We start from the raw sequence: 24,527 nt of genomic DNA on the forward strand, positions 1-24,527 counted from the left end.
TTTCATGACTCAAAGGTTGATGGCACGTGACATGGTAGCACGTTCTACACCTGCTGGAGTGTAGAATAAAACAATCCTTGTTCACCTCAGCTGTCAGCTTTTCTTTCAAGAAGCAGCGCAAGTTTGATGATGACTGCAGCTACATTTGCTGCTTTAATTCAGATTAAGCAGGCACTTACAAAGTAAATCTGATCCTCTTCAATTGTCATGATTTTGTTCATACAGTGGAGCAATCTGAAACTAGAAATTTACCCTAGGAGCCTTCCTAATAGCTGCCCCAACAGCTAACTGGATATTCAATCCACTGCACTTTAGTTATTCTGGAGTAGCCCCCACACAAGACACATATAAAGTGAAATCAGGCAGAAATCAAGCAGAATCAACTGTTCTACTCTACAGATCCATTCCTACTGTGCCACACAACTTACTAATACAAACAAGTCTGTAGTCATAGATGTGTTTGTGTTTTTATGTATACATATAATCAGACTCATCATCCCTGCTCATTAAATAGTACTTATGATACTTACGAGATAAAGTGCAATGTCCTTGTTAGCGTGTTGTTTTGCACACACTGCAAACTGGTTTCACTGACAGATGAATTTCATCGTGGATACCTTTACAAAAAGGATAGAATATTTCTTCTATGCATCAAGAAAAAGAGAACTTCGGGAAACAGATGTTACAAGAAGAATGACACATAAATAAGGCTATAGATTGTATTCTATTAACTCATACATTCTGCATAAAATTGGGTAGCATGGGCTGAGTGTAATTCCAGTGAGACTCCACAAACTAAATATTAAGATACTAAATACTTAGAGATTGTAAAATACCAGGCTGCTGTAGTGTTTTATGGTTCTCTCTCCAATGACTTTGCATCATAGTTAGTAGAGCAGAGTTAATCCAGTTGCTGTGCCTGAGACAAGGTCATATGTTGAGAAGATTGCATTTAATTGTTAAGGCCAGGCCAGCAGAGTAGTGACATGTGAATTCCCTATTGAGGAAAGAGTTCCAGACACAGCCTTCAGCAAGTAAAGTGATGTGCACTGTCTTTTTGGAGAGGAAAGGGGTATTCCTTCTGGATTTCCTGAAACCTGGACAAATCATCAATTCTGACTGCTATATTGCAATGCTGAATAAGCTGAAGGCTTGAACTTCCAGAGTCTGGCCAGAGAAGAAATAACCTCTCTCTTGTAACATAACGCCAGGCCCCATATCAGTTTGAATACCATGGAACACATTGCTAGTCTTAACTGGACTGTCCTACCACACCTATCACATAGTCTATATTTGGCACCTTCTGACTTCTATCTTCGGGCCAATGAACTAACTGCCTTTTACAAAGAGGGTGGTGAACTATGTTGAAAAATAGTGTTTTGTAGCTGAGAGTTTGTTCCATCAAACGGTGTTATTTGGCTCTTTGTATCTGTTGTATTTTCAATGGAAATAAATAGGATGCATTGCTTTTGGAGCTACCCATCTGTTATGACTTTAAATCTAAGGACACTTCTGTAGCAATGCTGCAACATTTGAGTTAGTTCTGCTGTGTGTGTGCTTTTTTTGTTTGTTTGTTTTCCTGGTCTAAAGGGTGGGTTGTTTTTTTAAAGCATTTGCTTTCCTCTAGTAACAAGTGACAATGCTGGGCACTTTTTTTATCCAGAAAGGAGAGTAGAAGCTGGAATGTCAGGTTTTTTTAATTCATTTTGATCTATACAATTTATTATGGATAGAAAGTTGTACACCTGATGTAGCTTCCTACATAAAAGACTACAAATCATATCCATGACCAGAGCAAACTGTACATTGTGCATTATTATTAATGACAAAACTTAATACTAGAAACAATGAATGCGCTCTGTGCTATGTGCAAAAAAGAAAATAGAATCCAGTGAAACAGCTACCTGGATATCTCTCCAAGTCATACTATATTCTGAGCACTAATGTTATCTTTCTTACAGAGATCATGAGCCACATTCTTAGTAGGAAGAAAAGAAATGCCTTTCCATTCATTCCTTATGAATGAATTCTTTATGACTCAGAAAATGGTTCTGTGTGCCATAACATATGTTCCTGTAACTCCTGACAGGGTTTATACATTTCAGCTCCTTTCCCACTGACTAAATCATCTTGTAATAAGATGAAACTTCCACCATCTGGATGAACCACAAAGTATTCACCTAGATAAATGCATATATTTTATATACGCATTTGGTTTTATAAAATTAAGACAAGAAGATGATACAGGAAAAACTCTATCATGAAATTTATACATGAATGCATTGTGGCCTTATGTGAGAAGCTAAATCACAGAATTGTAGAGGTTGGAAGGGACCTCTAGAGATCATCGAGACCAACCCCCCTGCCAAAGCAGGTTCCCTACACCAGGTTGCACAGGTAGGTGTCCTGGCAGGATTGAATATCTCCAGAGAAGGAGACTCCACAACCCCCCTGGGCAGCCTGTTCCAGTGCTCCGTCACCCCGTAAAGAAGTAAATAGATACAAAGTGTCTTTCTTTATTGTAATTTAAACCTTTAAGCAATTAATTTGCCTAAGTCTGTTTGGTTTGTATGTGTAAGCTTTAGACTTGTGCTTTCTCTCCTACCTAGGGAAATAGATTAGAATTATTCTGCTCCAAGATGGGCTCTAAACTAATGATTTTGATGCAGGGCGCATGCAAAGCTGTACAACATTTCTTAGTGTTCTTCCACTCTCATCTCTGCTGTGCCTCTTACTACCTGTTCCCTCTACATGCTAGATTAGAAATATGTAATAGAAAGTTAACACTTTCATGCCATGAAGTCTGTGTGACTCTTTACTGCAGACAGAAGGACAGAGAAGACATGAGCAAAGAGAAAACAGTTCGGTAAATAAAACAGAAATGCACATAAGAGAAGCCATACTGTTCCGTAAACTGCAGTATGAAACACAAGAATAGCTAGGCTACGGGATGCCCTGAGACAGCATTCTGAAAAGTGGTTTAGAAGCAAATCTGGAAAGCATCAGGTGAAGAAGTGGCATCAGCTTTTCAGTATTTGTCATTTAAGTAATTCATGCAGAGAAAACTGTGGAATGTATTTAGGAAAGATAATCAATAAAATTATTGTCAGAGACAGTACTGCAACAGACTGATGTAATGTTAAAAACATTACTAGTAAAAAATAATCTAGTCTGTACCCCTCACTCCTGACAAAGGTTTCTGGAAAGTGATTCTTGGTTAATTAAATCTGTATTTCTACAGATAAAACTATGAAAGCTGGAAACACTCCAATAAATGCGTACCTTCCATTTACATTTTCTTTGAATAACGCAATCAGTATAACAACTCCTCTAACGTTAAAGCTACTAATGGAGTAAATATTAATACTGGAGCATAGACAACCAAATTCTGTGTGCAAAAGTGTCTGGGTGAAAAAGATTTGAGTATGTTGAGGTAAAGGGATGTTGAATACACTCATAAGCAGCATACACTTTTTAATGCAGCACTAACTTCTTTGGGGACTTTTCTGGAAATGCTTTCCCATTTTAGTATGTATAAATGATTCAGTGTTTTGAATTATTGCAGGCAGAAAAACTTAGAGCAAGGAAAATATGTTTTAAGTGGTTAATGGTAGATCTTAGAAAACCAAAGTTACTCCTAATACTAGATTTTGCAGGAAAATATCCAATTTTGGAACCACAGTAAGCACATATTCTTAAGTATTGTCTCTGTGTACTTTTATTCGGAAGGACTGTAACACTAAAGCTAAAAAAAGAAGCTGTTGAGGTCATTCCGGTCATGAAACAATACTTCCTACAGAGTTTTCCAGAATTTCTCATGTTGCAATCTTCAAGTTTCAGCTTTCTTTTCTTCTCTAACTGGGCTTAGCGTGAACATGTGGAAATATTGACTCTGCCAAAAAGGAATCTGACATCTTGATCTTCATCATGAACAACTAGGTAAACTACTTTACCTTGAACTGGAAGAGCCTGTATGAGCAGAGACTTCATCTCAAGAAAAGGAAGGGAAGGAATAAAGAATGGTATGTTGCAATAAGTTTTACTCCAGTGTGCACTTACAAAAGGGACAAGATGGATCCTATATAGTTGTCATAATACAGGAGAAAGGACAGAAAAACAGATTTAGGATGAACGTTATTACAAAAACTAGATAAAGCTACTCACTTCCTAAGAGTAAACTTAAACTTCAGATTTATCAGTAAGACAGACCTGGTCTCTGGAACCTTCCTTTGCTTTCTTCTTAATCGAAATATTCCTGTGTGTCACAGCTGCCTGTGGCAGAAGAAACAGGAAAAGAATATTACGACCAAGAGAGCCTCTTACTGGTGAACTCTACCTCATTTAGAGATGTCTGGGAAGAAAAATGCAAGAGTAAAATGAGATGCTGGTTGAAAATGAACACAAAAAAAGAATTTACAGCATTTACAAATTATATAAAAACTTGCTTCCTGCACAAAGATAATGTTGATTGTCCGAAATCACTGATGCATGTATCAGCTCTATCTTCTGCCATGATATTTGTACCAGTGTGAAGGAGAATGCTGAGTAGAAATATGCTGATACAGACCCACACAAACCATGCAATCAACACTGGAACTCACTGGAAAAAAAGTATTGGCTTCACTCTAAAATGCCAGAGGTATGACCCCTGGGTCCTGAACTAATTTGCAACACTCACAGATCATATTTGCATACCCAGTAGTAGTGGAAATCATGAAGACAATTCCAGCACGAGAGCAAGAATGGGATGTCTGGTATTTCTGTGATGATCTTCCCCACGAGAAAAAGGGCTTCTCAAGTGAAGGCCTTTCACACAAAGTTGCAGCACAATTTTCAAGATTTTGTGGAAAATAATTAGTACTTTTGTCTTGTACTTTAGTTTGTAATGCTGGCTTATTACCTCACTGGAACTGATATTACTCAACCATGAAGATACTGTTTAAATAATGCTCATTACATGGTTTAAAGGTTCACAGAATTTCCACCTTTGTATTAAAATATTACACAGTTTCAGTAAAACCTTTTCCTAGAACTAAAAGTAGTTTCCTAATACGATGTAGGGAATATCAGTTATCTGTAATGAACATATGATACATTGGTATGCATTCTACTAAATTATTTTCTTGCTAATTTGAGAGGACTAATGCTGATTTTGAGAGAATAATGAAAACTGTAATAACGCTAACAGAACTCTTAAATGTCAATGTGAGAGCACCATCTGGAGGCAAGTCACACACCCTGCACAACACACACAAGATTCAATAAATTGACAAACTCCTTTTGAATTTAGTTCAAGAATTCTTTGAAAAAATAATTTCAGATTTCTGTAGATTAAGGGATTTATTTTTCTCCTATAGTTATTGAAATTGAATAAACTGATGTGAAATCTGAGCAACTTTTGCAAAAAGTAGAATCAGAAAAATAAAAATCAAAAATGTGTAATCATTAAATGACAGCCATGGCTGAAGAATGATGCAATCTTCCTTCTTGTTTTCTGGAAGAATGATTACAGTAGCCCTGTATGCTGAAAACATATGATACTTGTCTGAGACAGCTGTTAACACCAAGATTTCATTAAGCAACAGTCCATACTGGAGTACACCACTAGCATTCATCTGAGTACATTTAGGTATCACTTCACATTTAATAAAATCTATTTGCTTCCATTGTAACCATTTGTGGGGCTATATGTATTTTTTTTTTTTTTTTGTTAAGATCTAATAGGGGATAATGGGAGCTGCTAGGTATTAGATGGCTTGATAGCTCTCTTGCATAGGCAAATCAGTTGTAATCCCACTGAAATTGTAGAGTGCCTTGCAATTAAACTGAAATTAATTGGAAATAATGCAAGCACCCTGTGTCACAGACTTAGTATTTAGGAAGACTGGAGATGTTTATGACTCCAAAGGGGATTTTGATTTTTCACTGTGAGACATCTTAGGTAATCTGCCTAAGAAAGAAACACAAGATGCTACAATACATAAAAGAGTGTGGAAAATTATGTATATGTGCTTCTGTTTTTCATGATAGACACTGAGCCTACTGTCTTCACAACTCTCAGACGCACCCACATGATACAGAAATAATTCCAAAGAATGCACTGCTGTCACAGACTCATCCCCTTAGAATGGGCTGTGTGGTATCACAGAGTATAACTATTTCTCTGTCATGCAAAAAAATAACATCTGAATTCAGTTCAGCATCCCAGATTTGCTAGATTCTGTTTTCACAAAGGTGTTCTTGTCTTGGAAGATGTGCATAAAGCTAAAATATAATTAAAACACATGAAACAATCCTCATGAAATAGATGTTAATATTTAGTTTTAGTGTAACTATACCAGTTCCTGAGATAATTACTTCTTTCTTTCAGAATCCTATTCTTGATGCTTTCAGAGTCATATATAATATGCATTTAAAAAACATTTCCAAATTAACAAATACTCTAAAAAAAAAAAACGTTCTTGTACAAGTGTTTGCAATTAACAAATTAGTCTATGCCTATCCAGCCCAGTGAAAGTGTTATTTTTTTCTGATAGGTTTATCCACACCAACTATATTACAGATAGCTCAACTCACACTAACATTGGTAAGAACATCTTCAAAGAGGTTGTTTTGGGGCCACTATGCTACAGTAAAACTTGTGCCATCAGGCATGCATTATGCTTGTTATATTAAGTAGCTGGATTACAAGTAGCCTAAATGTGTCCATCCACATTGCATTTGAATTTTCACCTAGCTCTGCAAACATGCTTTAGATAAAGAGTTTATGGCAATGCAGTCCACTTTATAAAATCTGCAGAGTCCCAATATTACAGCAATTCTCAATGGCTATGAGGATTTTTCTTTCCAGTTCTCTACTCCAGAGCCCTTTCAACAGTCCACTTCTCGCTCTTCCTGCAGCTCCATTCCCTTCTACATTTCTCCATACTTTTTAACTTTTACTATTTTACTTAAGGGTAAATTGCTGTAAGAAATATTTAAAAGTGACCAGAAAAAATGTAATTATGCTTTTTTGTTACCTCACATTGGCTAAAGAAAAAACAAAAGGCCTTTTTGTTCTCAAGTGAAGGAGTTCTTTTCTCCACCTCCCTCTTTCCCATCCCTCACTTGATTTTACCACCTTATCAGATCTTGCTCAACTTCTTCCTGGAGATAGGTGTGTTCCCTTTACTTGGTCATGTACAGTACACACAGGCAGAGGTATGACAAATCTCAAACAGCTTTTTCCTTCAGCTGGTTCACTAGTTGCAGAGGTTAAATAAGAGCTGAAAGAACATTTAATGAAAAAAATATATCTGTAACCTCCTACTTTCTTCTCTGGGGTGTCACTCCTTCCTTTTTTTGTCATCATGAAGTTTCCTAGGATATATAAGTTCTTAGTTTTACCATTAAAATACTCTTTACACTTTCTACTTTTAGCACTTCATAGAATCACAGAATGGCCAGGGTTGGAAGGGACCTCAAGGATCATGAATCTCCAATCCCCCTGCCAGATGCAGGGCCACCAACCTTCCCATTTAATACTAGACCAGGCTGCCCAGAGCCTCATCCAATTGAACACCTCTAGTGATGGGGCATCCACAACCTCTTTGGGCAGCCTGTTCCAGCACCTCACCACACTCTCTGTAAAGAACTTCCTACTAAGAAGAATAAAATCTGAGTGGACATGAAATATTTTTTCTTTTAGGTTTGTGTCTGGAATTGATGCAGTTTACAAACAGCACCTGTACTGCATCAAACGTAGCATATGTTCTGTACAGATTGATGTGATTTAGCTTCCTGATAAATTATGTGAATCCTCTAAAAACAGGAAACACTTATCTGAACACCCTTTCCATAGAGATATAATTTTTTTGTAATTTCACCTTCTAAGATGGAGGAGGCACTAAGAGTTAGCTTTTACAGTACTGGTTTGCAAGGCTCTTCCCTTCTTTGTCAGAACGAGTACCTGAACTGTCTGAGGCACAGTACTAACTTGTCAAAATGTCACAAAATGCAGCTGAGGCCACTTCTTCCAAGTCTAACAGATGACAAAGTTAGTTTTGAAAGCTGGAGGAGAGGGAAGGATTTTCTGGGACTACAGTTAAAATATTCCTGAAGTATAATTACAGGTCTAATAATAACAGAAGATAACTAAAACAACAGATATTCTAAGGAGCAGATGGTGTATCCTGGAGGATATATGTAGATTTTCCCAGGGAAATCAACATAAGAGATATAGAATTAAAATTTTATTCTTGTTAAAAATAAGGAGCTCTTGGGGTATTTGGTTATTGTTGTTTGTTTGCTTTAGCACTAGAGGAACTAAACAGGAAAATTACATTAGCATCGATCAATGGTTCTCAATTCTTACACATTGGAAGCCATGATACAACCAAGTCTGAAAAAGGTGAAACATAAGCATTTTTAAAAAATTCTTGATTATGTGTTTTAAAATATCTAAAGTTTAATTTCCATGAAACCATGTGATTATTAAGAATAAGGAACAGCTTAATAGATATAGTCTGTTCTCCTAAGAAGCTGATATTTGGAGGTACTTCACTTTGGACATAAAGATTGTATTACTTTCTTGCAACACTGATATAAGTGCTAATGAATGAATAAATTATTATAGGAATAGATATTACTACATCTATTTGTTATTTATACCTTCTTTACCTCAAATATCTACAAGTTTTGTGTATGTAGCATTGGCCTGTCTTACATTGACTTATTCTGTCTACAGATTTGATACTCTGCAGCTAATTACAAATGTTTGTATTCCTGATTCATGAAGCTCAGTACATGTAGGAGAGACATCTAGCTGGGAGAAGGAGTGAACAGGTAAGGTGGTGACATCCTAAAGCATTCTCTCTAAACTTGTCAAAGTTCATCTCCCAGCTCTTAAAATGACAGAAATCAGCTACGCCACTTCCTAGATTCAACCTTTCTATAGTTAGAAGTATACTGATTTCATCAGAATTACTCCCAGGTTAACTTGGCCCCATTTCTCTTTGTTAATTAAGGAGTGGCCATGAGAAAGTTCTGTCACACTCAGCATTGTTTGCTTAGTGAATTGTTTAGATAATTTTCTCTGGAGAAGGTATTTTGTTTATCTCCTTTCTTCTCATACACATCAAGGACTTGGTTAGCAATTATATGAGTCACATATTTTTGGTTTCAACATTAAGACCAAACACGTTCACTGTACTCCTGCTGATAATTCAGCCACGCTTTTTTTCAAGAAAGCTTTCTCCTTCTCTCCACGAGAGGGCACGTTTGCTAACAGATTACATACACTCAGCACCGATTACATACAGCCCACACCAAGTTTGAATAGACGCCACTCTATGCAAGGAAGTTAAGAGTCTTCCCCGAGTGTACCTTTTTTTCCTCATTTCCTCAGCAAGTAAATCGCTGTAATTGTTGGTAGCAGGGCTCTCTGAGGAAACTTGCACAAGACTCAGTGCTTGAGAAACAGTACAAATAATACAAAAAGAGACCTGACAGTCTATTTACAAGGGCTACTTATGAAAGTTTGGTCCACCTAATTTACATTGAAGGAAGCAACTGCCACTGAACTCTTGAAATTGTTATCAGAACTCTTCTGACAACAGAAGTCAGAAAACAGGAACATGAAATGTGTTACAGTCTGTGAACATACAATGAATCACCAGAAAAGCATAACAAGTGCTGCTCCTACTTATATTTGTGACTTAGACAATATGATAAGTTAAAATGATACCTCCTCCCATGTCATGTTTTTTTTTGTTTTGTTGGTTTGGTTTGCTTTTTTTTTTTTTTTTAAAATGGTTCTAAGAGATATATCCCAAGAAATCAATTGGCTGTAGAGATGTAACGATAACACAAAGCAAGGAAAATGCATGCTTGGCAAGGAATGTTTTTTGTGATATATCCATCTCAGCAGATCTAGCCTTGATTAGAAATGTTCATGACTAATAGTATAGTTTTAATTACACTGAAGTACTTATTGTTGAGATGCTGCAAATGCATCAAATTATCCAAAGCTTTTGAATTTGAATGCTATGCCTGTTCTTGCTGAACCCTCCCATTAAGAGGTAATAACTTTCTATGAAATTTGTCAAAGCCAAATTGTAGGCAAAGTACGATAGCAAATGAGGTTTTTTAATCCATGTGTTTTACATTTAGACACACAGGTACTCCTTCCTTTCACATAAACGTTTTTACAGTATCTAGATTATTTTTCTTTGATGGAAACAGAAAGTGAGGGGACAAAATCCCTGAGGGAATTCAATGCATAAGTGGATGACAGCTTTTAACATGTGATATTCTTAGGAATACAGGAATTGCTAAATCAAGTCATATTCAACATGGTCTTCTCTTCTGCATAATCAATGAATATAGAAATGTTATAATTATGAAATATACAAAAGAGTTTGGTTAAGCAGGTTACCACACCAAAAAAGAATAGATAGAGTGCTTACCCTCACACTGGGCTCACTGTAAAACTCCAATGGAGGAATCTCCAAAAGAGATCCTTCCCCACTGGTAGTCAGCTCTTAAATGTGTCTAGGAGAGGTGGAGCCACGCTCCACCCCTTCCTGCAGCACAGGAGAATTGCCTTCACCTGTGCTCCCACAGCTGACTCATTGCTCACCTCAGGTGATCAATCAGAGGTTCAGGCCCTGATTCAGCAGTTCCCACCCCTTCACAGCATGAACCAATGATCAAGTTGACTAAAAGGTAAGCCTTTCCTAATACAGAGATCCACTATATTGCGATGCTTATACAATTTCATCGCGACACATGTTGGTACAATTCAAGATGAGTGACCATTGGTGAATATTCATATTCTTTTATGGGCCAGTGCTCGATGGTGTTACTGGAGACATACGGTCTTGAGGTGCAGATCCGTCCTATGTTCCATCAGTCCCATGTATACCATCACCGAGTGTTGCACGTGATCTGACAGTAACACTGGAACACTTTGATGGCATTTTGTTCCTTCCAGTGATCCTGAAGGCTCAGGGGGAATAATACAGATGTTTCAGAGGTACCAAGAGGGGAAGGTCTGCTCTCCAGGGCAAGATACAGGCCGTATTTCTATCCTTGCTCAATACTTCCGCTTGCACTGGGGCATGTCCCACCTGCCTGTACCACACCTTCGGCTGGATGTCTGCAGCTGCATAACTATATCAGGCACCAAAGGGGGTGACCTGATCTGCCATAGGGATATGATGGGGGTCCCTTTAGCAATGAAGATGGGAGTGTGGACCACAACATCAGTAGGCCATGTACCTATTACTGGAGGGACTACTGAGCCTCCCGCCTCCAATAATCTCCCCCAAGGTGCAAGTAGGCCACACCACTTGGGTCCTACCTGCACCTTCCAAGGCCATTTTATTCTATGGGTACCTGGATCTAAACTCTCGGGGGTAGGGAGCAGAAGATTATTTTCATTACCAATCTGGGGTCTTACCTAATGATCAGTGCCCATAAATTGGATCCTAAGCAGGATGGCCCATGTTGTCTGCAACATTCTCAGGGCACTGGGTCTGCCATCTCGGGGTCTTTCATTCAGGTCCCGCAAGGTTTCACAGAGTCTTGTCGTCCACCCCTGCAGGGGCTGGGAGTCTGTCTTCAAGGCAGCCTTAAGAATACCATTATAATGTTCAATGAGGCCTGCCCGTGTTGGTTTATATGGCAGGTGGAATATTCGATATTACTTTCTTCTGCCCAGCGCTGTATCATTGCACCAGTAAAATGAGTCCCTTGGTTGCCCTTGATGACTTGATGTGTCCCATAGGCAGACATCAGTTTAGTGAGCGCCTTGATGGTATATGCTTGGTTTGCTTTCAGCACTGGATAGACCTGCAGTAGTCCACTTGCAGTGTCGACGCAGGTCAGGGCATATCTCGCCCCCTCAGACTGAGGAAGGGGCCCAATGCAATCGACCTGCCATCGCAGGAGAGGATTGTGTCCTCTAGCAAGATGGGCTGTTGTTTCAGGCAACGATCTTGGTCTCATCTTGGAGCAAGTGTCGCAATCCCAGCATGCCTGGACAATATAAGGTAGTGGTATGGGCAGTCCCCATGCTTTACCAACTGCCCACATTGTCTTTTGTCCCACGTGCCATAGCTTCTGATCTAACCAACTAACAAAACAAGGCGATGTTTTCAGATGGTGAATTCTCAGTCCATCGAACTCGGGCCAGCATGTCAGCTTCATCATTTCCCAGTGACTGTAGGGGCTGCTGACCAGAAACATGGTAGATATCAGTCCTGTGTTTGACTGTATTCCATGTGTCTAACCACACGTCTTTGCCCCAGTTTGGCTAAGCAGGTTAAAGAAAAAAAAAAGGATAGAGTGATTACCCTTGTCCTGGGCTCACTGTAAAACTTCAAAGGAGGGATCTCCAGAAAGAGATCCTTCCTCACTGGTAGTGAGCTCTTAAATGGGTCTAGGAGAGGTGGTGCCAGGCTCCATCCCTTCCAGGGCTGACTCACTGCTCATCTCAATCAGAGGTTCAGACCATGATTCAGCAGTTCCCATAGATCTATCTACTACTTTGTTAACATATTTAGATAATTCTGAAGGAGAATAGAGGAAATATCTTCTTTGTTCATATTGTTTATTCTTGCAATGCTTTCTTATTCCATTTTAATTATTGGGGCCAATAATGTACCTAATAAAGCTTATTATTGTATAATATACCAGATCACCCAAGCAGCCTTTTTCAAAGATTGAAAGAACAGCTTCACTGTCCTCAGGAACAGAGACTATTTCTACTGAAGGTCTTGTTTATTGTAAACAAAACTAAATACTTCCTTTAGCATTTTACATAATGTATTTCTTTCTCTAGTTATTAAATTACTTACTATGTAAATTAACGACATTTGAAATGCCTAGATCAGATTTCTTGAAAAACTAACTGGATCGTCAGGCTCAAAAACCTGTGCATAATGGTCAACAGGAGGTCAATTACAAGTGAAATTTCTCAAGGGTCTACTTAAGGCCCTGTCTTGTTTCACAATTTTATAAGTGACCTAAAAGATCACACAAAATTTGCAATTCTGCAAGCATGTCAGTGACACCAACCTGGGGAGTTGAGTCAATAACTCAAAGGCAGCCTTGCCAGTAAGAAGAACCTAACATTAGAAGAATGAGTGCACAGGAACTTCATGAAATTCAGCAATGATAAACAAAGTCCTGTGCTCAAGATTGACCAAACCCTTGGACTGACTGTCTAGAGAGCAATACTGCTGAAAAAAAACCTCAGGGTCCAGGTGGCCAGTGAGCTAAATGATTCAGCAGTCGGCTGTGGCAGCAATGAAAGCTGTATACCATACAATACCAACAGCAGCTTAGGCAGCAGACTGAGAGAAGTGATTATCCTCTGTAACTCAACACATGCTAACTCCACTGCACCTGGGATACTGTGTCCAGTTGGCCCATAGTACAAGAATGATGTTCAGGTTGATCAGATCCAATGGAGGACCACCACATGGTTCAGTGGCTTGAAGAAGTTAGCCTTTGAAGTTGAGGCAACTGAGCTTTTCCAACTTTGAAAAGGTTTAAAAGGGCCTATTAACAGCCTCTTTGTACCTAAGAAGAGGATACCCAAAGGAGAAAGCCAGGCTTTCTCTGAACTGTGAGAGAATGAGAAATAATGATTATAAATAGAAAAAGGTGAAATTCTGACTGGGTATAAGGAAAAAATGTTTATTCTTAAGGTTAATTCAACTCAAAATGGGCTGCCTAGAGAGTTTCTGTGATCTTAGTGAATGCAGATTTTCAAGACCTAACTGGATAAACCCTGAGCAACCTGGTCTGAATTCACTGTTGACAATGCTTTGAGCAGCTGGTTGGACTGCAAGACCTAGGAATGACACTGAAACAGAAGTAGCCAAAAACTTTTTTCAAAATGTTACATGGACAGTATTGAGAACATTAAAAAAATTGAAAGCCCTTTATACTGCTTTTTGGTCTGTACTCAAAAATAGAAAAGCAAGGTATTTCTTAGGCAACACAAAATATTGATGTGATAGAATGCAGCCATGCAGGCTGAGGGACACCTGTGTTTCATTGTCTCAGAAGGACTTGCTTCGCTGTCACAGAAGGACTAGTGAATAAGTAAATGCCTGTAACAAAGTACTTATCATAGTTGTGCGGTGAGATAATACAGAAAAGTGTTTTACTACATAGAGGTGGAATTGGCACCAGCAGTAACAGCTGTCAGTGGGAGTCTTCCCAGAAATCCCAAAAATTACAACCATTCTATTCAGTATTTGTATTTTTGTGAAAAGCTTCCATTTCATGCTTCGAGACTAGAGCTATAAATTAAGCAGAACAATGTGTATTCCTATTCCTTCAGAAACATGCAAGGTAACGTGCCATATGACTGATCATAAAATAGCAATAAAAACCTCAGGAGAGACCCACAACAGAGATAGACAAAATCATGATGGTTGATGGAAAGAAAGTAAGGATGGAGGGCACATAAATAGAGTGAAAATCTAATAATATCCAAGAAATATAAAAAACACCTTGCAGATTGTGATGATGAATACAAGGAAGATGAAATTGCAGCCCTACTGAAGCAGGAAGTAGATCACTTGTATACACTGCATATCCTGTGATATGCACTGTGATCTGCACTGCTCTCTGGAATGCAGGACTCCATATAGTAACATACTCAGCTTTTGGTTCCTGCAATGATAATGTTGTACAGCATGGACGATTCTTATAAGAAAGTATCTCCACTTACATGTAGTGATGGACAAACTTGGCACTGGTATTTGTTACAGTTCTAGGCAGATTTCTGATTTCTGTTTGCTCCTCTGTAAAATGGATTAAAATAACTTCTCTCAAAGATAATATGAGAATTACCATGAGCAACAGCCCTCTTCCAGCATTCTCTGCTAGTATAGTGCTCCCTACTGGAACGATACTACTCCTCTAAGTATATCCTTAATGTGATGAGGTCATATTTGAGCACGTGTGTTGTCTTCAGATTTGCTCATTCCAATGCAGTGTCCCCTGTTTACATTATTAGGCAGTAAGTCACTGTAGCAATGGAGTATATTACAGCTACCACCTCCTTAAGCTGAGCAGTACGTAAAATTGCATGGATTAAAGACTCCTGTGGTATTCTGCTTGCAAATCTGTTCAGGATACAAGTTCATTACAGAAGACCCTTCAAATTTTGGAGAGTTAGTATTTGATCCAAGAATGACATTTCCACTTACAGTACACTAAATGACTAGACCGGTACACAGTTCCTCTTTTAGAACTCCAGAAACAGATCTTCTCTAATGTACTGCTTAACTAATATTGTTTTTCAGAGAAAGAAATATTTATCTAGGTTCTATTATAAAATTAAATCCAAGGACAATCTTGAAAATGTATGACTCAAAAGGAATATTTCCCCCCCCTCACATAACTCAGCCAAATGCATCCAGCCTGGTGTGTACAGAAGTAGGCCCTTTTAGTCCTAACTTTAAAATCTGCATTACAGATCTGCTCTTCTTTTTAAATGCACTTTAACAAACATCTGCAGCAAAATTCCAAATCCTCAGATGTCAAGAATTAGCATTGCTCTCTCGAATTAGTACAGTTATGTCAGCTGAACAACTGCCCCAGTGAGTACTGAATGTAAGCTAGAGGGATGCACAACTTGTAAAGTGATGCACAGAAAAAACAGTTTGCAGAGGGAATGATTATGTTTAGAGAGCTGAGTTATGTAATTTATCTATTCTGGGGATTAGCTAACCCTGAAGTTCTGAAAAAGGTAATTGGGATAGGCTATTTATAGAGTTGGTTCCTATAGTTACAGCACAGATGCTAGCATGCAACGAGAACAGTTAGCTCAAGTTTCTAAGATTCACAGAAGAGGTGGCTTAATATTCTCACATATGTTTATGGATCTCATGGATACAAAGAGACTTTTGAGGTCCAAGATGCTACTATTATCTCAGTGCACTAATATGTTCTACTTCTTATTAGCTTCTTTCTAACAATGCCTTTGCACTGCTTTTCAGGTCATTTGCATTAGAGATTCCCAGAGACTCCTTTTAAAGAAGTCTCTCAGTGCATGCGAGAGGAGAAGGGGCACTAACCTTGAGAACAGTAATGCAGACATTTCCTAAATTCTTCCTATCTTAGATTTCATAAAGGATGCTAGGGATGATGGCTTAGGATCCCTCCTTTATATTTGCAGTAGTATAGTGTATGTTATGGATTTGGCTTTTTTTTTTTTTTTTTTAATCTTTATGTTTTTCTGTTCTTAAATACTGAAAAACAGTCAAGAAAATAGATTTTGGTAGTGAGCAGTAAGAAGAGAGAAAGGAGTCAAGAGGAAGAAAGTTACCTGGCTAAAGCCTGTTTTTAACATAGGGATGGTTACCACAAAAAACATCACTTAAAGGTCAGGAATCCATAAGGATGAGGATGGCCATTTTAATATGGCAAGTGATGAAGAGCCATGGATAGAATTGGTTAATTCTCATCTTCACTTGACTATGCCAAGAGATAGGAATATCATAAAATAAAATTTAAAATATGAGAAAATGAAAGTAGAAATATAGGATTAAGTCCATTGTTACTCAGTATTCTGTATTGTCTACACATTGCAAAGCTAATCAAATTTTGATTTATTAGTACTATAGTTAAAAATACATAATAAAAATGACAATGTGATACACAAAAGTGCAGATCATGGCCTTTTACTAGAAGCCTAGAAAACTGAGACAAGGAGTCTGAATTTCAGGTGGAGGGAGAGAAACAGTCTGGGAATATATTTCAGAAAAGTATAAGCAGAGAAGTAAATAGTTTAACAGGATAAAGATAATCTGAACAGTTTGGTGACAGAGAAGAAATATGCATGCATTCCTTGCATGGCAGCAAGAAAGATCCAAAGGACATACTGAAATATAATCCACTTCATTGAAACAACCTCTACAGTTAGCAATAACATTCTTCTCCATTAAAGATGATAGCAGAAAAGTCTAGGGTGATGATCTGTGAAGCTAACAATTTTATCTTCTTTTGTATCTCACATAGAGAAACAAATAAACAAAAGCAAGTAACCATTAAGCACCAAGACTCTGAATCTTAATGTGGCATTTTATCTTAGACTACATTGCAAATCCAATCACAGAAAAGAATGCAGTAAAAAGCAGAAAGGTAACTGATGCTCAACACATATAATGGGCTAGACTTCCTTATAAACAATGTTATAAACGTAAGAATTTTATGTTAGTACTGGTATTCCAGGATATTTTAAGAAGAAAAATGAGTTTTCAGAAAATTACTGGTCAGTATGGAAGAACTTAAAACATACATAGAATGCAAATAAATAGTATTTAAAATGTCTCTCAAGTTCAGTAAAAGAAATATAATAATTCAAGAATTTGACATTGACAACTGTTAATATCAAGCTAATAATTTAGTGAAAAGGCAAGATTAAATAAAGAAAATATGATTCTTCATAGCACAGTATATATATTAAAGACTAAATGTATGAATATATTAAAGGAGTACCTGAAGAAACTTCATGTAAAAACAAATGAGTACAAAGTGAGCTAATCTTTAATAAGGCTTGTTATCTATAAATTTTCATTTGAAGGATGTGATTTCTGGGCCATAATTAGTATCTCAAATAGTGACAGACTTTGCATACAATACAACAAATGTTTGTCCTTAGTAACACATTAGAGGGTCTGCATCTTCTTGCATGTTTGCAAGCACCTAACACAGTATTTTCTTTTGTAACCCAGATAAATTCATGATTTTTTCCAGTTCTCTATTTTTCATGTTTTTCAGCTCACTATTGACCTGGATTTTTTCAAGACATTCAGAAGATTGAAGGAGAAGCCTGAAATGTTATTCTTTATTTGTAAATTGAACACATCGTTCTCATGAGATTTCATCAAGCTCCAGATCGCTTACCTGGATATTATCTGTTCATCTGCAATGACTGCAAAAAAATATGGGAATACAAACTTGAAACGTCTTGAAAATACGTGGCTGCCTGCAGAAAAAAAGTTCAGATCTTCATTGTTCCATCCTGTTTCATCCTAAGTCTTCAAAGCTATTTTATGCAAAGCTAGTACATTATCTGTTACGAGCCTTGTTGGGTCAAATCTCCTTCTGGGGGGTGTCTGCAGTTTCCAGGCTCCTGCCTTTAGAATCCAGTGGATACTAATATTTAATTACTCAAACCTTTTTTTTAGAAGATGTCTTAATTGATTTTAAAACAATGACTTGTATAAAATGTGCACAGGTGCCTGAGTAGGCAGACGTATGGTTCAAGTGATACATCTTAACCATCAGTGAGGTCCTTAAACCTAGAAAAGTGGGGAATTCTAGATTCATTCCTGTACACAATACTAAATATTTTCGAAATATTTTCAGGGATTACTTACGTCCTCAAAACTGATCTCCTAATAGCTTGTCAGGGATGCTATGTCAGTTTCTAGGATAACAAAAATAACATGAGCTCTCACTAGAGCTATGCTACAGTTCATGCTGTTACAAGGGAGCTCAAGCCTGTATCAAGTATTTACAGCTAGTAATAGGCCAATAAATATTGTGGCCTACATGTGAGTATGTGTATGTATATACATATATATGTACTTTGGTATTGATTCTAAAAATCTGATGATCTGATGTTCTGTAACAGCTTCTTATCTACTGAAAAAGGTCATGAAGTACTGTTCATTAAAGCAGTGTATTCAGCAAAACATCAACATTTCACTGTCAATAGAGCTATTATACTATACCAGTAAGTAATTATTGACTATAAAATAACTTACCTGAACATCTGAAGTAATATCTATACTCACATATACAATTAAAAAAATATTTGTATATTTAGTTTAGCTAACAGGTATTGACATATTTCTAAGGAACTATGTGTTGAAACTAAACAAGGCTTTTATTACTGTTTGTGTTACAGAATTGTACTTGTATTACTGACAACTAAAACATGTATTCTCTGTAGAGAATAATATGCACATCATCTCCATGACTTTCCTTAACAACCATTTCAGCATTCCTCCTCACTGTTCTGGACTGCTTCATCAAGCTTCAGATTTTTCTCATAAGAGAGAGATGAGGTAAGCAGGGCTCTCCATTTAGGCTTCAAAATAGCCATGTAATACTATATGAAATTCTCTGCTCAGTACAGGGTGGCATGCAAAGAGCAAACATTCATGCATTCATAATTATGTCATCAAAGCCTGACATGTCCATGATAGGTCAATAGAGAAGTTCTGTGATAAACTGGATATCTGTTATGTAACTTGGATAAGTTACCGAGAGCAAAAAATGCATCCATTAGACATTGCATATGTTTCACTTAATAAAAACTCCAGAAAAAAAACCTGGATCACAGTGTCTAGATTATCACCCTAGGTAAGCAAGTATACTTAAAGTCAGGTCGCTGGGACTAGAGTCTAACAGCTTCTGTTTTCTTTCTTTCTTTCTTTTTTTTTTTTTTTTACCCCAGAGATATTTGCATTTGATCTGTCTTTGCCTAAATATCTGTAAAACAGAAACAATTATCATCAACTTTCAACTTTCCTTACAAAGAGATCAGGGAGAATCAGGAACACGATGACTCTCAGTTGAAGAACACTATGTAACTGAATAAAGATTATTTCCAAATTCACATTTATCAGTAGCTGCAAAATAATACATTGTATGAATGTGATAGGGCATCTTCAGATTTTCACTGAAGTCTGCTGGTCTTCTTCTTGAATTTTATAGTTATTATTTTTTAATCTAATTGGAAATTTGCATGTGGTTAAAGCTTAATGTAGATGCAGGAACGCCGAAAGTGCCTGAAGATACCCAACATTGCTTACATAAATTACCAAACATGCTGCTGTGGTATTTGAAAGGCCAGAAATCTTGTCAATCAAATCAAGTTCTAAACAGTTTACTGACTGTCACTTTGGATCTTCATTGTGTCAAGGCAAAACATTCCTCAGACACATTTAGAAAGTTTGCCTCACCAGTCATCCAGTGTGATACCAATTACCTTGTTCCCTTGCTCAATGATCTAACGCTTTTTCTCTGAAACTGCCCACTGGAACAAGCAAAGTAGCAAAGCCCTGATTTTGTAAATAGCATGGAACTAAAGTGACCTCAGCAGCTATACTTTGAATCTCAGAGACAATTCTGTAGGAATATTAATACACCAGATTAGATGATCAGTTTGTGAAGATACTACTTAGTCACGTAAAGTATAATCCTAGAAAGGACTGTGTCTTCCAATCACATTCCAGTTATACCTCAGGATATGTTTAGTTTCAAGATGCAGTATAATATTTTTTCCTAACAAAACAAATAGACTACACAAAGTAGACTGCACAGAATTCAGGATTTTTATAATATCGCTATTGTTCACCTATCCGGCTGTAAAATCTGTCTGCTTTCCACTTGTTTTCAGTCCCAGGTTCTGATTACATTCAGTGGTATCAAATCAAAGTAAAGTGGCATGCCTCCAGCAAACAAGGCAGCACAGATTTTTTCATGCACAGTTTGTTTAAGTATCTCTACTATCTATGAGGGAAGGTCAGGGAGAGGTAGTCCTTTGATTAAGTCATAGACTGATAAAGTCTTGCCAGAGAAAAAGGCTTTGGTCAGCTCTTCCCTCCCATACAGCATCTACAGTTTTTTAACTCTCTTCTTCAGTGCCCTTGTTTAATATCTGTAACACACAATGTCATAGATAAGACATTATTTTAATAAGTTCTGGAATATATCACTATACTGTCTCATTTCATGTATAACATCCTGTGTTTTTAGATAAGAATTAATGAGAACACTAAATTCAAACTTAAGTTGAGACAATTTGCTGGCATACGTGAAGAAATAGTCGCCAAATCTGAACTATAATCTTCCAGGTTGAAACACAATAAAGCTTAAGTGTCATAGATGACTCGCTCTCACCTATTCCTCTGCCACAGAAAATGAAATTTTCACATTAATCGTGTAGCCTATACACTAATTGTTTGCAGTCAATTTCTAAATTGGTATCTTGCCTGGCAGATACCTGAAACACCTAATAGCTTAGAGTTCCTAAACTGTTCCTTTCATTCCTATGCAGTTTTAAGCATTGACTGATGTTTTTCAGAATGGAAACTCAGAATCCACTGTGGTTTTCCTTCTCTTGTTCCAAGAGAAGCAAAAATTGTCTCCTGTAGGCTAGGCCCATTTGTATTCACTAGGAATGTACCCTCACTAACAGAAAGTAATTTCTTAAAGAATGTGTTTATTTTTTTTTCCCCATCCACTATTCATATACACACTTCCACTTTCAAAGGATGATGAAATATTTTTTCATTGCAGAGATATTTTTGCATTGTTCCTTAAGAGTTTACGTACCTCTTTTTTTCACCAAATGTCTACAAATTTGGTCAGTCTTAAATCCCCTACTGAAGAACATTTCAGCAGGTGTTAGCTCTGGTTATGCTCTTTCATTAAGCAGTGCACAAAAGTGATTTTTTTTTTTTTTTTAAAACAAAGATGATCGAGGAAGAGGAAAAACTAAATCTGAACATAGATCTTCATCTTCCTGAAGAAATTTCAGCTGACCTTTATGGGGTGGATTCACAGTGTTCAAAGAAAAGTGCCCACAATTACAGCGCTCTATAGAATTACATTCATTTCGTCTATTATCTGTTATTTCTACATCTGACACACTGTATTTAGTGAATGCAGGTGACATGGGATAAGTGTTTTCAAATAACATCATTTCTGGACATCAGGAATAGTAATTATCAAGTAAGTCATTTTTCTGCATAAACAGATAAAGCAGTTTTGAATTGTAACAAAGATTCTGTAATAACCATCACAGGCTCTATTAGTTTACAAATATTGTGGTATATGTTTTGAATTTGTACCATCTTTATTATTTCTGCATCTTCTCTAACCTTAGGCAAACAGCACAATTTTGTCTTCTATATTTTTTCACAGGTGAATGCTTTCAAAGTATCAAGTTTAGTAATCTTCACTTGATATTTTAGATACTTGAGATTTTACTATTTTTTAATAAAAATGGTATTAAATAAGAAATCCTATTTCCAAGTTGCTATAAAGACTAGGTATGCAGCAAACCAACCAGCTGAAGTTACATCTCATTAAAAGGCATCTGCACTAACAGATTCTAAGTTGCCTGAAGTACCTTAAGCATTTTCCACTGTAATATCACACTGTAGTGTTTTCTCTGCCTCGGTTTTATGGGAAGCTCCAGGATGGGCTCTCTTCCAGACTTGCATGTGCATTGTAAGGGATGCAACTGCAAGAGTAACATCTGCAACTTAGGTTTGCTAACACTTATTTTGCAATTGTCACTAGTGGTTTACTGCCCATTTTTGCTATCAGTTGCTACCAAGTTATATGGAAACATTTTTTTTCCTCTATACAAACACCACATTTCTAATGCTTGGACTTTAGCTAAGGTTGTGCTGTTTATCTGCTAGAGGTTCCAAATGAATGTCAGGCCTCTGCAAAGGCACTGCCTTGAGGCTTTGTTTTAAAGGTTTTGCATGTGTTTATGACAGTTAAAAAAAAATTTGAGCTTTTTATTATCAATTGTAGAGATTTTTCCAAATAATTTCCTGGCATGCCATGCCCAGTACATATTTTTACTCACAAAAGCATTCAGGTTAGTATTGCTAGTGGTTAAAATGGACATAAATCTCCTAAGAAAATGTATCATCCCCATAAAGCTCTGTGTACTTTGCTTTTTGTGTAGCTAGAAGGACTTTGACAACTGAATTATAAAGAAAGGCAGTTCCATCCAGATTTCTTAATTTTTTTTTTTTTTGCTTCTTATTTTACTATCTACTGAGAGAACTATGAATTTTTAGAATTTTTTTCCTTCCTTTTTCCACAGCAATACCACCTGTGTAATTCAATACTCTAAAATATCTACTTTATCTGTATGTGAAATAATACAGTACAACATAGCATAATCTAAACAGTATTCGCTGTAAAACCAACAATAGCTTCCAAATGGTGTATTTAAAACTTTTTTTCTGGCAAAATACTCTAGAACCCAGAAAATGCATATAATGTAGGGAAACTATATTGCAGCCAAAAGTAGTCTTTCTTTGCATATATGGAAATGTATTATTTAAACATTTTACTTCTTAGAATGTAGACAGAGTTCTATATTACTTTTCCAAAATGTATAAAGTACTAATATATATCACAGCCTCTTCAAATGTCTTCATTTTATCCAGCACATTAGAGCAATGCAGAGATATTCATGGTTGTAGGCATAACAGGGCAATGGGGATCTAACAGTGTATCTTAACAACATTTCAATACCATCATTTTCATTTGAAACATGACTGTCTTTCATCTTGGGGTTTCTGCTGCTCTCCAGTGTATTCTTTTACAAAGTCTAGTTTCTGACATAAAATTACTATTCTCATTTCTGGCAATTATTATATATGTTAGTTTTTCAATATGTTTTATCTTGCGTTTGTAGCTTATTGACCCCACTGACTGCATTTAACATCAAAAAGCTTTCTTCACAAATCCTTCCAACAGCTTCAGATACCACATTATCTTGGGCACAAATCTATGAGTAATTGGGAATCTGAATTCAAAAGTCAAACTTCTTCATAGATACCAAGGATATTTGCTTTCTGCTAAGTCCTTTCCTTCCCATGTAAATGCCAAATTAACAAAAGCATCTGAGGGTGGGTACATGACGGTCAGGAGGGTGTGTGTTAGGAGTGACATCAACTGAGATAATAAAAGGGCTTCTAAGTCACTTAGAAGCTCTATTTTAAAGTCAGATTTAAGGGGTCCACTAAACCAATTCAGTAGTCTTTAAATATACTTGACCTCAAGACATAGCCATCTGCCAACATACCCAAACCAGAAAACTGTTTAGGATAGTATTTGGTAAGTATACCTCTGTTTTATTTCCAAGTTCTCTAGAACACTTACCTAGAAGATTTTATCATTGCTTTATAACTTGCTTTTATTTTATTTTTGAGGTAGTCTGAAAAAAAGTGAATGTAAGTAAGATCAAACTGTTTTATTATCTAAACCAGATGTTTGAAATGAATACATCTGAGACAGTGAGTCAGAATATCTTGAAGTGAATCCAATTCCTAAATACGTAATATTGAGTTAGATGGACTGCTAGGGCCATTCATATTAACATGTAAGATGACATATAGTAAATGCTTTCCTGCATTAAAGTAAAACTGCAGAAAATATTGCAAAAAAGGAACTCTGGAGTTTTATGTTTCCTTATGTTTTGTTTACTCTGTATAAAATTTCTTCAGTTGTAGCAGAAAAGATGCATTTCCTAGCAGTAAATACTGAAAATCCAAACTGGAAACTGAAATTCTGACCATCTTTTATCTGTCAGTTGTAACATCATTGGTAATAAATTTTCTAAGCAGCAGTTTTGCTGATGATGTACAAAGCAGAGTGAAATTCATATTGGTAATGCAGGATTAACACTGAAAATATAGGGGACTCAGTTCTGATTTCTTTTATGTGATTAAATGGAGAATGAAATAACTCAGTGG

The 24,527-nt window shown here is 36.8% G+C and overlaps 1 protein-coding gene across 1 annotated transcript in view; it reads right to left on the reverse strand.

The window, feature by feature from the left end:
• LOC104910992 (uncharacterized) overlaps positions 1-24,527 on the reverse strand; it is a 43,124-nt gene that overhangs the window by 11,711 nt on the left and 6,886 nt on the right. Inside the window, exons 2-5 of the mRNA XM_085224069.1 lie at positions 17,911-17,992; positions 11,441-12,214; positions 4,210-4,272; positions 531-617 (exon numbers count right to left, since the gene is read on the reverse strand). Coding sequence (XP_085080195.1) covers positions 11,602-12,192 — 591 coding nt within the window. The 5' untranslated portion in view covers positions 12,193-12,214; positions 17,911-17,992 and the 3' untranslated portion in view covers positions 531-617; positions 4,210-4,272; positions 11,441-11,601. The remainder of the gene's footprint in view (positions 1-530; positions 618-4,209; positions 4,273-11,440; positions 12,215-17,910; positions 17,993-24,527) is intronic.

Source organism: Meleagris gallopavo, chromosome 5, assembly GCF_905368555.1.
Source record: "Meleagris gallopavo chromosome 5, MGAL_WU_HG_1.1, whole genome shotgun sequence".
NCBI classification, from domain to species: Eukaryota; Metazoa; Chordata; class Aves; order Galliformes; family Phasianidae; genus Meleagris; species Meleagris gallopavo.